The 15,253-nt window shown below is 41.3% G+C and overlaps 1 protein-coding gene across 2 annotated transcripts; it reads right to left on the bottom strand.

Moving 5' to 3' along the window:
* Nucleotides 1-290: 290 nt before the first annotated feature.
* On the bottom strand, nucleotides 291-14,092 carry si:ch211-106e7.2. Of its 2 annotated transcripts, XM_039809071.1 has the most exons (5): nucleotides 13,866-14,092; nucleotides 6,659-6,770; nucleotides 2,440-6,577; nucleotides 1,038-1,100; nucleotides 291-915 (listed from the first exon to the last, which is right to left on the bottom strand). In XM_039809071.1, the coding sequence occupies exons 3-5, from the start codon at nucleotides 6,533-6,535 to the stop codon at nucleotides 800-802; spliced, it is 4,275 nt and encodes a 1,424-aa protein (XP_039665005.1). In that variant the 5' UTR covers nucleotides 6,536-6,577; nucleotides 6,659-6,770; nucleotides 13,866-14,092; the 3' UTR covers nucleotides 291-799. The 2 variants fall into 2 exon arrangements, with proteins under 2 accessions (XP_039665005.1, XP_039665004.1); XM_039809070.1 differs by lacking the exon at nucleotides 6,659-6,770.
* Nucleotides 14,093-15,253: the final 1,161 nt, after the last annotated feature.

Genomic DNA, 15,253 nt, shown 5'->3' with positions numbered 1-15,253 from the left:
ATATCATGGACATAATCGTGAACACTATTAACCAATGCGCTCTTGAACTCTAGCACCAACTACCTCAGATCTGATGCTAGAATAAATAACGGACTGTAAAAGTGACACTGTCTAACATAAAGATTCTCAGTTTAACTAATATGTCTGACAGATGTACGCTGATAATCCATATGGAGAGGTTTGAACCCTTGATCAAGTTTGCCTGTCTGGTTCAGTGCGACAGATGAATATAAGTTCTGCTCGGAAAGTGAATTTATTTCTGGTAAAAAAACAGTAAAACAGACAATTTCAAACAAAAATTAAACAAGAACGGTGACGGCTTCTTTCAAATTAACTATCAGTGCTTAAAACACTAGATCACATTTCTTGTTTATTTAAAAAAAAAAAAAGTATATAACATGCAAATATTGTATAAAAAATAATGTAGAAAAATATGAATATATAAATATGTAGCTGAAATATATAATAGCTCTAAAAGCTAAGATTTTGCATAAAATATTGAGACATTCTGAATTGTACCGAGTGGATGACATGAAAGATTTTACAGTCAGGTTAACGACTGACAATTTGATTTGCAAATTGATAAGAACACGTGACCCATTTACAGTAAAACTTGTTTGACAGACTGTTGAAAGCAAATGTGTACAAACTTGCAAACATTCATTTATTCCGACAGTACAAAAATACAAAGACATCATATTTGGAAGAAAATGACTCCGATGAAGAAATGTCTCAGATAGATGAGAATATTTGACTTAAAAAAAACTGTCTGATGCCAACAAAACATCTGCCCGTCGAGCTAGCCGTCCGTGGATGGCTGTGTCCTCTCCATGTACTTCTTCTGGAACTCGTAAAAGACGCTGCCGGTCTTGGTCAAGGGACTATACTTCTTCTCAGGATTTGGAAACCATGTACCTAAAGGTGCAGTTAATTTATAATTATTAGAAGAAAAAAAAAAAACTGTAGCCACTATCTCAATAATATTTTTTTTTATTTTTTTTTATTTACATATAACATGTTTCAATTGTATTTGTTACCTCTTGCACTCAAGACAGTTTTGTTTTGGCTGTTATCCTTTCCTTCAACAAGGTCAGCCTTGTCTGAAAAACAAAACAAAAAACATTTTAATTTTTATTTTAAACAAAAAGCATACAACAGTGGGCTTGTGAGATAACGAGCGTTCGCAAAGATGTCATACACACGGTTTTCCAGATTGGATGTCTACACTACCTCAAGGTACCTCGGCTTTCTAAAAGGGCTCCCCTCCAAGCTGTGTGCTGTGGAGAGACGTGTATGATGGGCTTATGGGTTTGTCATTCATACATACCACATGTTTATTTGGTTTATAGTTTGTCTATTTTGGTATTATTTTCGTGGACTGGTTTTTAATATTGTGGTTACTGTATCATCTTTTCTTGATTTTTGTCTAGGTGGGTGATGACGATGAAGGGGTATGTTCATGTTGCAAATTGTATGTTTTGTGTGTTGCGTTAAAATAAAAATAAAGTTAATCAAAAAAAAAAAAAAAGCATACATAATACATTATCACTAAAATAATGTAGAGGACCCCCCCCTTTATCGACATGACCAGTCCAGATAAAAAAACATTTCTGCTCAATGCTGTCATCACTGTGGCTTTACTTTGTAGAAGAAAACGTGATATCAAATGGTTTTACTTTATTTATTTATTCTGAATTTGATGCCTGCTTTCGTGTGCAACAGGAACCTCTCTTCTGCCTTCACATAAGACCGATAATTGTTATAAGGAAAGTGGATTCTGGCAGGAATTCTTAGCCCCTCCCCCTTTTGATCTTGTCTCATTACAATAGCAATGTTTGGAACACTGAGGTGTAAATTGTCTTATCCATGAAACCCCTAAACTCAGGCTACATCCACACTACTAAGTTTTCATTTTAAAACTAAAATGTTTTCCATCCTCATAAGCGTTTTAGCACCCTTTCAGAACTAATCTCCATCCATACTTAAAAACGCATATCACAGACTGCACAGCGTGTTAACTTAGTGCAAGGCTGAGAACGTTGATAATAATAACGCTGATAATGTTGCAAAGAGCTCAAATAATAGCTTGCTTCCTGCGCGTGTAGGCTGTAGTAGTGTTATTAAATGATAAATTTAACTCCACAATAGCTGCCAGCATCACAAAATACTAAAATTGGTGCGCCCTGATAACACAGTAGAGTGCCCATATATAGAGGTTTACTCCTCAACGCAGCTGTCCCGGGTTAGACTCCGACCTTCCGGCCCTTTGCTGCATGTCATTCCCCCTCCCTCTCTCGCCCCTTTCATGTCTTCAGCGGTCCTATCTAAATAAAAGGCCAAAAATGCCCCAAAAATAATCTTTGAAAAAAAACAAATAAACATTCTTTAAAAATACTAAAATTGCTGTAGTATCTCTTTAATCTCAATATAATGATTTACCTGGATCAGGATCATTGGTTTCCTTTGTCCCGTTGGAACCATCTTTGAAGTCGAAGGTATTGGGTAAGACGCTGAACTTGAGGACGTTGTTCTTAACAGGCGGGACAGGGTGGCCTCCATTTTCAGCCTCACTTCTCTCTTGTTTAGCGGGCTGGTCGAGTGAGACAGTGTCTTTCTTCGTCCTCTCCTCTCCATGTTTGAATCCATGAGAGAGGGTCCTCCTCCTCTTCAGACTCAGGCAGGGCTTTGTATTTCCATTCCTGAACCTCATTTCAGAGGAAACTTGCAGCTGGTGAGCGGTAGCGGGGCCAGCCGTTTTAGCTTTCTTGAGACCTCCCCCAAATAAAGAGGCAAAAGTACACATTGCTTTCAGTTTGCTTCTGCGCCTAATTTTAGTTGGTGGCAAACTTCTACTCCATTTGTCGTAAAGATTTCCTTTGACTGTATGTCTCCCTGTTGGGGCAGTTTCACTGGACATTCTCTTCAAGGGACTGAGTTTCACAGTGATAACTTTTGGAGGCTTTGATACTGCACCAGACATAGCTTCGGGATATGAAATATGGCTCTTTCTGCCGCTAATTAAAACACACTTGTTTTGTGATGTTGAGCCGTACGGTACCAGTTCCACAGTTCTAACGTTTGAGGCTGAAAATTCACCATCACCAAGGGATTTGCATTTCTTAGATTTCTTAAAGATTGGAAAAAATCTATCCCGACTGCTTGATCTCTTTCTTTTTCTTTCGACAGTTCCAGGTTTACCGCTCCAAGCTTTCTGCAGGTCATCCGTCGTACTAATTTGAGTTGGTTCTTCTTCCTTTTCCAAAGATGACTCTGTCACAGTTGTAGAGGTCAGCCGAGCGTGTCCACAATTCTCGTCAAGGTCCGACATCTTGCTGGCAACTTCACTTCCACTGCTGTCGCTACTGACCAAAGTACGTGACTGCATACTCAGTGTAGATTTCGACTGATCTTGTACACAATCCACCTCGGGGTCCGGCTGAATTTCAGCGTCACTTTTGAAAAATGAGTTGGTTTCTTTCTCGTCTGAACCGCTTGACGGGCTACTTTCTGCCAATTCTATCGGAGCTCGTTCAGAGTCACTTTTGAAGTCTGGCTTCAGGTTGGGAATGTCATTTTTACCGCTTGACAGATCATCTTCGTTTTCACCTAGGAGTATAATGCTTGACTGGCTACTATTTATGCTTATCTGGGAAACGTTCTGTGGTTCTTTGTCAGAATATGAGTGAGGTTTTTCGTCATCTTCAGTAAAGTCAATGGGGTAACCGAGTTCACTGCATAGCTCAGGCCAATGAAGTGTTATAACCGGACTGTTGACATTTTCTCCATCCTCCGCTCGATTCCCTTCTTCTGTGCCAACGTTGAATTTGCTGTCAGAGCTGATCACACACAGTTTATCTTTCCTTTGTACGTCCATCTCTTCCTTATCAAAGATCTTGTGAGTAATAAAAGGACTTTGCTTATACTCACACTGGCATTTACTCAAAGAAGCTGGGTTTGACCCCCAAATCATTTGCTTCCACCTTGGAATGCAGCAAACCTGTTCTATTGAACAGGCTGACTCGTTCTCCAGTTTTGTGGCAGGTAGCTCGTCATCCACAGAGCTTCGAGCGACTCCCTGTGGCTGATTTTCCATGTCCATACTCTGCGGCAGCTTGGTTTGTATTTGCTCAAAAATAACTTTGGCCTTTTCTGGAGACAAAACTTGGATTTCAAATGAGTAACATGGGTCACTGGAATCTGCGCTCTCCATTGTATTAGGAGAGGCAGCTTGTGTTGGAGTCGCTTCGACAGTGGAGTCTTGTTTTCCTTCCCTTGAGTCAACCGGATTAAGCTCTTCTGATGACATCTTGTTTGACACCTCTTTTATAATTTGTGTAGAAATTCCGTTGTCGGCCTCGATCTGATCTGGCTGGCTGGCACTCTCAAGCGTGTGAAGACAATAGTTCAAAGGCTGTGGTAAGCCAAACTCCTTGTCAATGTCATCTATCTGCTCATTGACATTTAACCACAATGATTTGTAGGGCAGTTCTGAATAAACTTCATTGTGTTGGAGGACATGGTAGCTGTTGAGTTTTCTGCGCTTTACATATGACAGTATGACAGAGCCTGGTGTTACATGTTCCTGGTGGAATTCTAGAACATCCCTCATTAAATTCCTGTACCAGCCTGTCCTGAGCTTACATGCCAACTTTGTACAATTGCCTTCCCAATACAGGTCTAGTAATTCTTTTACAGAAACAGACTTTGTACAGTCATTTAACTCCATCTTAGATTTTTCAGACACTTCTATCAACTTAGTTAATGTGACATGTGTCAGTAGGGTTGCTGGGAGTGAGGAAAGCTCAAAACCCTTTTTTGCATCTTTTGGCATCTTTTTACTTTCACCCTTATCCCTGCTTTGGCTCACTGGCACGTCAGAGGTTACTAATTGTTGAGCAGGAGGTGCAACATGCTGGTCTACTTGCAGTTCAGAGCCTGTGTCATCTGGACATAATTGTTTTTGTGAGTCTTGAGGCTCAGCTGCAGATTCGTCGGACCCTTTTTGAGTTGGGTTTTCTAGGTAAAGATTAGATCCTGCTTTAAATTGCACGGTCGGGTTGTTGTTCGGTGAAATTAATAATTTCCCAGGATTACTTAAAGACTCATCTGTCGTGGTGCCCTCAGACAATTGACTTATTTTGTTCGAACAGGTTTGCTGGCTGGCAACCTGGTAGCTTTCATGTGACAATGGTTGCACAACAGCAACAGCTCTTGTGCGACCAGGAGATGAGTGACTAGAGCTGTCATTTGCCTTAACTGATGAGAGCTTTTCAAGCCTTTCACAGTTATTTGCTACAGATGATTGGGTCTGATTCCTATGTGGTGAAGTGACATTAAGCAACTGAACCAGTTGAGATGCATAACTTCCAGTGACAGTTGTTGTCAAAGGTTGCGTATTTTGATTAGACTTTGTCCTACTGACCTCACTGACAAACTGCTTCCCTCCGTAAGGTGAACTAGTATACAATGGAGGATGACCATCTGAGCCAGCAGGGAAAGAGTTGCGTAGATCATCTGCAATTCTTGCGATAATCTGCTGGCTGTGCATTTTCTCTTGTGTACCAACAGCAGGATGTAAGGGAATCTCAGGGCTAGTTTCATACTGCCTGCTATACGAATTTGAGGAAAAGGAGGAGGTGGCCTGTACCCCACTGTTATGTGTGGAGTATTGCTGAGTTTTCTGACTCATGCTGAAAACATTCAAATGCTGTAAACTTGACGATGACTTAGTTGTAATGCTGTTCCCTACGAAAGACTGATAGGCAGACTCATAACTTGGTGGAGGGATGGAAGGAGAGAAGCCATGTTGAGTGCCGTTTGGTCTTTGATTGTGGTTATGAGCAGTCTGTCTGCTATGTGCAGCAACAGATACTAATGTGTCCATGTAAACCCCCTGTTGTTGTGGATGCGAGGTAGCTGTTGTACTGTTTGCTGAAACGGACTTAGCGGACTCTCCATTTACACTGTAAAACAAGCTGTTCTGAGCCCCACGATGTTGGAGATCAGGCACAACGTTACCGTTCGGTGTCTTTATTGAATGGTTCCCATGAACTCCAACTGATTGGTTCCATTGCGCTGACGTGTTTTGCTGAGGGTATGTAGCGTTTGCTATCGTCATGTTGGGTGGACTTTGGGTCGATGAATTCTGAGCAGAGTTCTGATGTTGTAAATCTTGCTGAAATCCATAATTGACCAGTGAACTAGGGTTTCCACTTTGTGTATTAGTAGATGAGTGTTGCAAGTTCCCGGTTAACATTTTCAGGAAATGGTTATTCTCCCCAGCCGGATGCTGATAAGAAACTTCCTGATGAAGAAGTGCTGAGGTCTGCCTATTTGATGGCTGTCCGTTAGAGTAGGCTCCATAGTGATAGGTGAAATTAGCACTTTGTGGTGGTCGGACTGTGGTGGTATTTGCAGTCCCAGTTTGCTGATTGATCTGTGTGTTAAACTGGGTAAACTGATCAGTAGCCTGCAAGGATTGCGAAGGCGGTCCAACCTGTCGGTACTGTCCATTCATCCATGCACAAGACTGCATTTTTGTCCTCTGTTGAAGTAGTAGGTTGAAGCGGTTACTTTCCTGAAAGAGAAGAACATAAATCTAAATTTATATCCAGGCAAGTTTTTCATAACTACAACACAATTATTCCTTGTACTCAACTGTTGTAGACTTCTAGTCTGTTCTGCTGTTCCTTTAAAATAGATGACCATGTAAAAGAATCTTTTGTTGAAGAAAACTCTTTGACTGATTACTGCATCCCCGAAGTATTCCTCTAATCAAGGGACACAAAGATCAAAAATCAAGTTTTTTACTTTTCACCATAATCTAAGAAAATAAGGAGCATTTTCAAACCTGTGCGCAAATTTTATGAACCGTTCACTCGGCTTTGTTGTGCCCACAGATCTATAAACTGTGCACAAGGATTCACAATCTGTGCCCTCTGATTTAGTTTTTTTTTTTTTCTACACAGCAGCGAATGGAGTGGGCCATTCTGCTAACCTAGCTCCCAGGGATGTAAGCTTTTATTTTTCTAATTTTGACTTTGTAACAACACATCGGTTAAGGTCCTGAGGGGTATGAGTGAGGTAGTTGTAATTGGTTTGGTTAAAAAAATGCCAAATTTTTGTTTTTGAAGATTAAGATGAGCTAATATAGTGAATGAACGGAAACAGAGTGTGGTCAAGCCATATTGTAAATATGGATCGACACCCATAATATCATTCAATACCATCCAATTATTAATTTTAAGCCCATTAGGCCTAGTTTTCTGTTTACCAGAATAATATTTGTCCATCTTATTTCTCCTCCTCTTCCATGTAGAAATCACACTGAAGATATATGTATAGCCTATATGTATAGCCTATCATATAACAAAATATGATATCAAAATCACAATATCATAAACCAATAACAGTGTGTCTTGCTGCTGTGTTAGAAAAAGAAAGGCGGATACAGTTTACAGATATGTGAGCACGGTTTACAAAACCAAGGGCACAGTTTTGGACTTTTTTCAGCTAACCAGGGCTTCGTCGATGCTCACTTCTATTGTGGCTAAAAAATAAATAAATTCTGTTATAATTATAATGCTTGCCTAGTTGATACTCTGCTTCTGACTGGCTGGTAGTCCTTACCTAGCTACTGCGCATGTGCGACCCCCCCCCTCCCCCCCAACAATGATGGAATAGAAGTGAGATGCCTCACTCTGTAGCTAAAACAGAGAGCTCAACACAGGGTGAAAAGAGGAGCTGCAGCAATGTGCAGTACAACAAAAATATGGTGTTTTTTGAAAATTAAACCATGTAAACCTATTCTGATATAACCTCTAAATAGAAATTATGAACCTGAAAATGAGCATAATATGAGCACTATAACACAAATAACATGTTACACCCGGCAGCAGGAAACGTTAGCCTACCAGTAGCTACAGTAGTAACTGGATTAAACACGGTTAAAATGCTGACAGCTAAACGGTGTAGTGCGACTGTATTTCAGTGTAGAGGATTCCAACACCAGGACGTACAACCGTCTGCCGCTAAAGCTATGGGCTATGTTGTGGTGCACTTCACCACCCCGAATTCTGGACCATTTATCAGACAATGAAGAGAGAGATTATTACAGCAATAAATGACACCAACACCCTTATGTTGAGTTCACCTTTGCAAAGGGAGAAGACCAGCTTTGACAGACTCCGCAGTCTGCCCCAACCTTCTAAGCTGAATTCTGTCTCTCCCCTCTTTTAGGCTCGTTTTATTCAAAACACACACATTAGGGCGTTGCCCTATCTTACATATGGTACATTATCTTTGTCAGCACATCTGCCTGCTCTTCGCCCTTCACCCCGCCCGGCCCTTAAAAGAAGTGATTACGTCTCTGTCTGTTCTCACTTCTAACTAAAAACCTAACTAAATGCGCCTACTCGCCCTAAGACAAAACAAATTCCAAACTGGCCTTGGCCAATACGCGGGCCTACACACACACGAACCCTTACATATATACAGATATGCAATCACCCACCACACCCCGTATCTCGCCTTCGCCGCTTTGTACCCCCAGTCAGGCGGGCAGGTCTGAGACCAGCGCCTTTGTTTTGGCTGCAGGACCAGATGGCTGCTTGCCTGTCCTGGACTACCCGCACCCCAACACTCCCCTCCCCCCCTTGTGTGCTCTTGTATTGGTTATGTGCTTATGTTGCTGAGGTGTTTTTTTTTCCTGTTCCCACACTGTACTCCTATCGGGGGCATAGTCTGGGAGTTGCCTTTTTCTCCTCGTCTCTCCTCATGTCATGCTGTATTTTCTTTACCCCATTGTATGTTTGTACGTACCTTGTAAAGCGCTTTGTGATTTTTATCTGTGAAATGCGCTCTATAAATAAACTTTGAATTGAATATATCGTTTTTTTTCATGTTTTTTCTTGGTGAAAGAAGTAATTACTGTTAAAAGTTATAATTTTATTACATTTTTAAAAGAACAAATCAGGCGCAAAATGAACCTAGGGGTTAATAACACATGTCCGAGTTCGACCGTTCTCTGAGATTTGTTTTCATGCTAATCGAATGTGACCAGTTTTATCTCAAACCGTTAATTACCTTATAACGCAAGTTGTCGGGGCACGGCTAAAGTAAAAAGAAATCACCATTTCTATACCACTAACAAGGCTCAAAATAGCACCACACTTCCACGGTAGCATAATGAGGGTCTCTATACAGTACATGCCAAAAGTTTGGACACACCTTCTCATTCAATGGGTTTCTTTATTTTCATGACTATTTACATTGTAGATTCTCACTGAAGGCATCAAAACTATGAATGAACACATATGGAATTATGTACTTAACAAAAAAGTGTGAAATAACTCTAAACATGTCTTATATTTTAGATTCTTCAAAGTAGCCACCCTTTGCTTTTTTTGACAGCACTGCAAACCTTGGTATTCTCTCAATGAGCTTCATGAGGTGTGCCTTGTCAGGGTTAATTAGTGGAATTTTTTCCCTTATTAATAAAAAAGCAAAGGGTGGCTACTTTGAAGAATCAAAAATATAAGACAGTTATTTTCAGTTATTTCACACTTTTTTTGTTAAGTACATAATTCCATATGTGTTCATTCATAGTTTTGATGCTTTCAGTGAGAATCTACAATGTAAATAGTCATGAAAATAAAAAAGGATACGCATTGAATGAGAAGGTGTGTCTCAATAGTATATGGGGTTCAATTTGTGCCAAAATTAAGTCGAAATGCTTACTGTCTAGGTCTGTGTCAATGTCTATGCTTACGGTCAATGTCTATGCTTACTGTCACTGGCCCAATCCCAAAGTGAGCCCTGAGGACTAAGGACTCACAGACTTAATTGATCTCAGGTACTAAGTGAGTGTGTGAGGCCACATGGGCTCAGATAGGTATAAATGGGATTGGGACAGCACTTCACGAGATCACATGTTACCTTGGCAATGTTTAATAACAAAGATGTTGCTGACACTTGCCGGTTTGGGAATTTTCATTTTAAGTGGGTTGCTTTCCACACGGCCAAGGCACAGGAGATGGCTACCTGATTCCAAACTCTTGTTTTACAAGCTGGACAACAGGTTGGTCTGTTCCGTGGTTGTGGGTCGTGCTGTTGTTTACCTTCGTAATTTCCGGATTTCCCTATCGTCTCCGCGGTAAACACCACAACGCTTTGAACCGTGGGTAATTCCCTTTGGTGAAGTCTGCATTGATGCAGACTCACGGAAAGGGCTCGGTAAGTGTGTACTCAAACCCTCACGCACTTTGAAATTCCACATTGGGACAACCCTAAGCCCTTACGAATTTTGCGAGAACGCGCACCAAAGTCCGTGAATCTGTGAGTCCGGACTTTGGGATTGGGCCAATGTCTATGTATGCTTACTGTCAATGTCTGTCTAGGTCGATTGCTCACATGACTCAACATTTGTCTGTGTCAACTCAACTTCTGCCCTCCTTGTGATTTGGCTGTGTTGTCTTGCTGTGTCGTTGCACTCTGTCATTGCACTCTGTCAATGCTTTGTGTCATTGCACTCTGTCAATGCTTTGTGTCATTGCATTCTGTGGAAATCTAAACTTGATAACAGTAAGTCGACACTTCAGGACGACAATCATAACAACACATTGAAATGACACATATCAACGACCGAGTGAACTGACACATAACAACGACACATAGTAACAACAGAGTGAAACGACGCATAGTAACGACACAAAGCATAGACAGAATGCAACGAAACAAAGCATCGACAGAGTGCAACGACACAGCAAGACAATACAGTCAAATGACAAGGAGGGCAAAAGACAACAGGAGTTAAGTTGACACAGAAATGTTGAGTCATGTGAGCAATCGACAGACAGACATTGACAGTAAGCATACATAGACTTAATTTTGGCACAAATGGAACCCCATATACAGGTTGGGCGCCATCTTCACGACCAGTTGAACGATGAACGGCGTACATATATTTACAATCACACAGAGACAGCAATCATAGTTAGCAAGGAACCATGTTCCACTTACTTTTCAAACATACAAGAACTTTCCTCCTGCTCATCCGCTGTTGCGTTGTAGCTTTTGCGTTTGTGTTGTGGCTTTAGTATTTGTGTTGTAGCTTTTGTATTTGTGTTTAAAAGGTACAATATGTAACTTTTCTGCATTAAAATGTCTAAAAACGATCATACCTATGTTATATATTTTTTTTAGTTGTGTTCTATCCCAAATGTTTCCATCAAATGGCAAACCCAGAGAAATCGTTATTTTATTTTCAGACACTCATTTCATTTAGTTGCCCGTCGGTGGCGTCATATAACCTTTCACCATCTAGTTACTCGTTACTTCCGCCAAAACACCGGCCCCCAGATGCTACATTCGAGTGTAATTGTAAACAATCGTACAATTTCACAGAAAAAAATACTGTCCTTTTTCTGCCAAAAGGCATAATTTTGTGATTAATTACATGCCACTTTGCAACACAGTAATACAGCAGAAACCTTATTTATTGATATCAATATTAATCCAGCTTAATGTTACTACAATGTATGTGCTGGTTGACAAGTAGCTAACACTAATGCTAGCTAATGCTTGGTGGATAACATTAAAGGGTTACAACATTGTTCAACACGCTCATCAAGTTATTAGTAGTATGATTGTTTTGACCATGGATAAAAGCAGCACTGCACTAATCCCAAGGGGGTAAGCTTCACTTTAGAACTCAAGCCATCTATGGCGCTATTTTGTGGCTACCTGGCCATCACCTCCTGTCATTTTTTTTTTTTACATAACTTGACAGTGAATAACTTTACATCTGAAGCGTTTAAAGACTATTTGTCCGTTGTTTATTTCTAAAGAAACACGACAATGTATAAAAGGCTCCATTACCTTGTACCTCACGTTATGGCTCCGTAGCAGACGTTTTTGTAAAAAATAGGCTAACGATTGTGTCATAACCACGAGACTTACTGTCGCACAGTAGAGGAATTACCGTATAGTACAGGAGAAGCTCGCAGGCAGTTTCGACTTACGTTAGCTGTTTAGGTTTAATTACTAATGTTAACTAGCATGTTAGTTAGCAATAATTAGCCTGTGCTTATGTTATCTCCTTACATATACCTACACTCTCCATCTCTGTAAGATTGGGAATGATTGAGATTTCTCTTGGCACAGCTACCAGAAGACACGTTGCTCACGTCACATTTACGTTGTCTCTGTCAGTTGGAGGCTGCACAGTTATGCTGGCCATCACCGGAAAAGTGCTTCTAATAGCCTTCACTGGTCTCCGTCCAGAGCAACGGGGTCTATTGGTCCATTTTATATATGTCGATGGCTAATCCATGAATAAGTTCACTAGTAACGTTAACTGTATAGATAGACGATTAATCAAACTCTAAAGCTAATTTAGCCAGCTAGCACACTCCAGTCTGCCTGCCTCACTTCCCCGGCACAAAGAGACTTCATTCGGGATGATAGCTGACAACACAGCCGGGACATGTAGCAATAGCTAGTTACCGTTAGCCCCAGCCAGTGTCAGGTGCTTACGACGCTAAAAGCAGTTTAATGAAGCATCGGGAAACAGAGAATATCAGACCCAGGCATCCTAGTCACAACTTCGGCCATCCATAATGTTAGCTAGCTACGTTTCTGTAAACGCTACCGGTATTTGTACCGAAAATCTTCTCCCTGCCGAATTTCTCCCCCCTTCGCGTTTAGCTGTCTTTACAGTTTGCTAGATAAATGAACCCGACAAAAGGTGGGTTAAACACCAAAACTAATAGTTAAGATTACAGAAAAGTGAAGGGGGAGATCAGGCAGCTGGGAGACGTTCTGCTGCTGCACAACAGGCATCGAACGTCCTCGCCATCGCAGAGATTCCCACAATCCCCACCCACACCCGTCTCTCAGACTCGTTGAGTAGCTAGCGTTACAACAAACCCTGTCCGCCTGGTAAAATCCAAAAGGTGACATTGGCATGTGAAATATACTGTGATAGTGTGGTAAAACCTGCTAACGTTAGCCGCTAATGTTAGCTTGCTGGTTCAATAGCTAACTGGTCAGCTAGCTACCAATACTGATTGAATCAAGAAAAACGTAATTGTGTTGGGGAAACTGCAGCTATTTTATAAGCATGACATGAATAAAGTTACTAGACTTAACGTGAATAAACTTGAATGGGTAAACTCGTCCGTGAACGGATGCATTCTAATCGACGATAGTGTTTAGCAATAAAAACTCCCATAATTCCACGCAACTTCCCAACGTCATCAAATGTCTGTGTTTACAATCCATTGTTTTGATTGAGAGAACCCTAGCGGTAGAAAGTTACATATTGTACGTTTAAGCTTTTGCATGTTGTGGTTTGTATTTGTGTTGAGCAGTCTCGGCCACCGTACAAAAGTAATAAATTGAGATAACAATAAAAGTCCCTCTACCGTTAGAGGGACTGTTGTGGAAAAAAAACAGATATAAGGGAAATTCTGCGAGCTCAAACGGTTGCCCAGTTCTAATGGAATGTCCACATGCAGGAGAGGCTCGCATAGGGTGGATTCAAGTGGACCGAAGATTCTGCCTGACGCTCTTCATTGTGTTGACAAAGGAAACACTCGCACACTGACTGACAAGCATGTGTTTACATTAGGTTTATGCTAAATTATCAGTTGGATTTTTTTTGCCGAACTGCGTGGGTTAACGCACTGTAGAACTGGCAAAAGTATACGTAATTCTTACAGCACAAACGGAGTCACTGCGCAGTTCACGGGTGGGGGTCGGGTAATTCCCTTAACGTTACACACATGTGGCTACACGCCGCCCCAAAACAAATTTACATAGCTAACTCTTGGGCTGCTGACGTTAGAACAGTAACATTTACTTACTTTTCAAGGCCTTCGAATTCCAACTTCAACTGTAACGGTGATAACATACGGAGCTCCGTGCAGTAAATGCTCCTCTTTCTGTGTTGACGTTCATTTCTCCATAATCTGTTGTCAATCATAAGCATGGGTGATGATCATAATTCACACGAGTCCTGTTGCTGCCTGGGTCTTAAAGGCGACTAACATCTTTTTCCCCGTTCAACTCATTCTTCTGGAACAAATATGTGACGTCACCTGCAGAAGGCGGGCCCATAGATGCGGACCGTTCACGCCTCCTCCGTCGCCCATTAATTCCTAATGCGGATGGCTTGGCCTGTGGTAGTCCCATTGACATATATATTAAGGGTAGTCCTGCTTGTAGAATTCTCCAGAACCAAAAGTTACTTACAGAAGGACCCCAAACCACTTAATATGCAACTCCATTGTATAGCCTCCTACTGACTTACATCAGAGGAAGACACCAGTGTTATTAGTGTTGTTAGCAGTACACTTAATTAACCGGAGTGTGATGAATACTGCTGTGAATGTAGGCCTACAGCTCACAGCAACTTAATACGATATAGTGTATGGCTTTTGTTTGATATTTAGTTGGCAAATGGCTTTTTATTGAGTTCCCTCCACGAAATAATAGACACGGAAAAGCCAGCGTTAAGTAGCTCCTTTTTCCCCCAACCTTATTCAACACAACAGTTGTGATTTTTCTGGTCAGCTATCTGCTCGTGCTCCAGGAAAGTGAAGAAAAGTTAGCTTGGTATATCCAGTGTTAGAAAAATGATGGTGTGTTAAACTGTTGCATGAAAACTGTTGAATAAATATTAAGGCTGTGAAATGATGAAAATGACTTTCATAATCAACCACCAGGTCTTTGCCAGTTCCACAAGTAAACGCAAATATGAAAGATATGGAAAAACTGCACTCTGATGGAAGACAGACAGAAAGTGCAAGCTGGGATTTTTTGGTTAAACATTTGGTTAGATTTGGTGAATTATTTAGCCCCCTTCCCTGTTGGTTAGCACGTTTAAAGTGGTAGAGCGAGGTAAGAAACAGCGCAGCCAACGTTTACGAGCCTTGTAACGTAACTTAACAGGCCAGCTCTAATGTGCACGTCCATTAGCTTGTATAAAAGCCTGACACAACACGTTAACTTTGACAGAAACAGTTGAGTTGAGTTTGGTAGCTCCATCAGTAAGGATGAGACAGAGAGAGATCCAGCTGCAGTCAGGTGACAGAGAGAGTGATGCGGGAGGGGCCCGCTGCCCCGCAACGGAGGGACAGAGTCAGGCTACCCGTGAGAGAGAGAGAGAGAGAGAGAGAGAGAGAGAGAGAGAGAGAGAGAGAGAGTGAGTGAGTGATGCGGGGGGCCCGCTGCCCTGTCGGAGAGTCTGAGC

This window comes from Perca fluviatilis, chromosome 8 (assembly GCF_010015445.1).
Source record: "Perca fluviatilis chromosome 8, GENO_Pfluv_1.0, whole genome shotgun sequence".
NCBI lineage: Eukaryota > Metazoa > Chordata > Actinopteri > Perciformes > Percidae > Perca > Perca fluviatilis.
This window is presented reverse-complemented; position numbering and strand designations above follow the sequence as displayed.

Coding starts and splice junctions, on each gene's coding strand:
- si:ch211-106e7.2 (XM_039809071.1), bottom strand. CDS start 6,535: ATGCAGTCTTGTGCATGGATGAATGGACAGTACCGACAGGTTGGACCG. Junction 1,101..2,439: donor AACCAATGATCCTGATCCAG/GTAAATCATTAT, acceptor TTTGTTTTTCAG/ACAAGGCTGACCTTGTTGAA. Junction 916..1,037: donor AACTGTCTTGAGTGCAAGAG/GTAACAAATACA, acceptor CTGCACCTTTAG/GTACATGGTTTCCAAATCCT.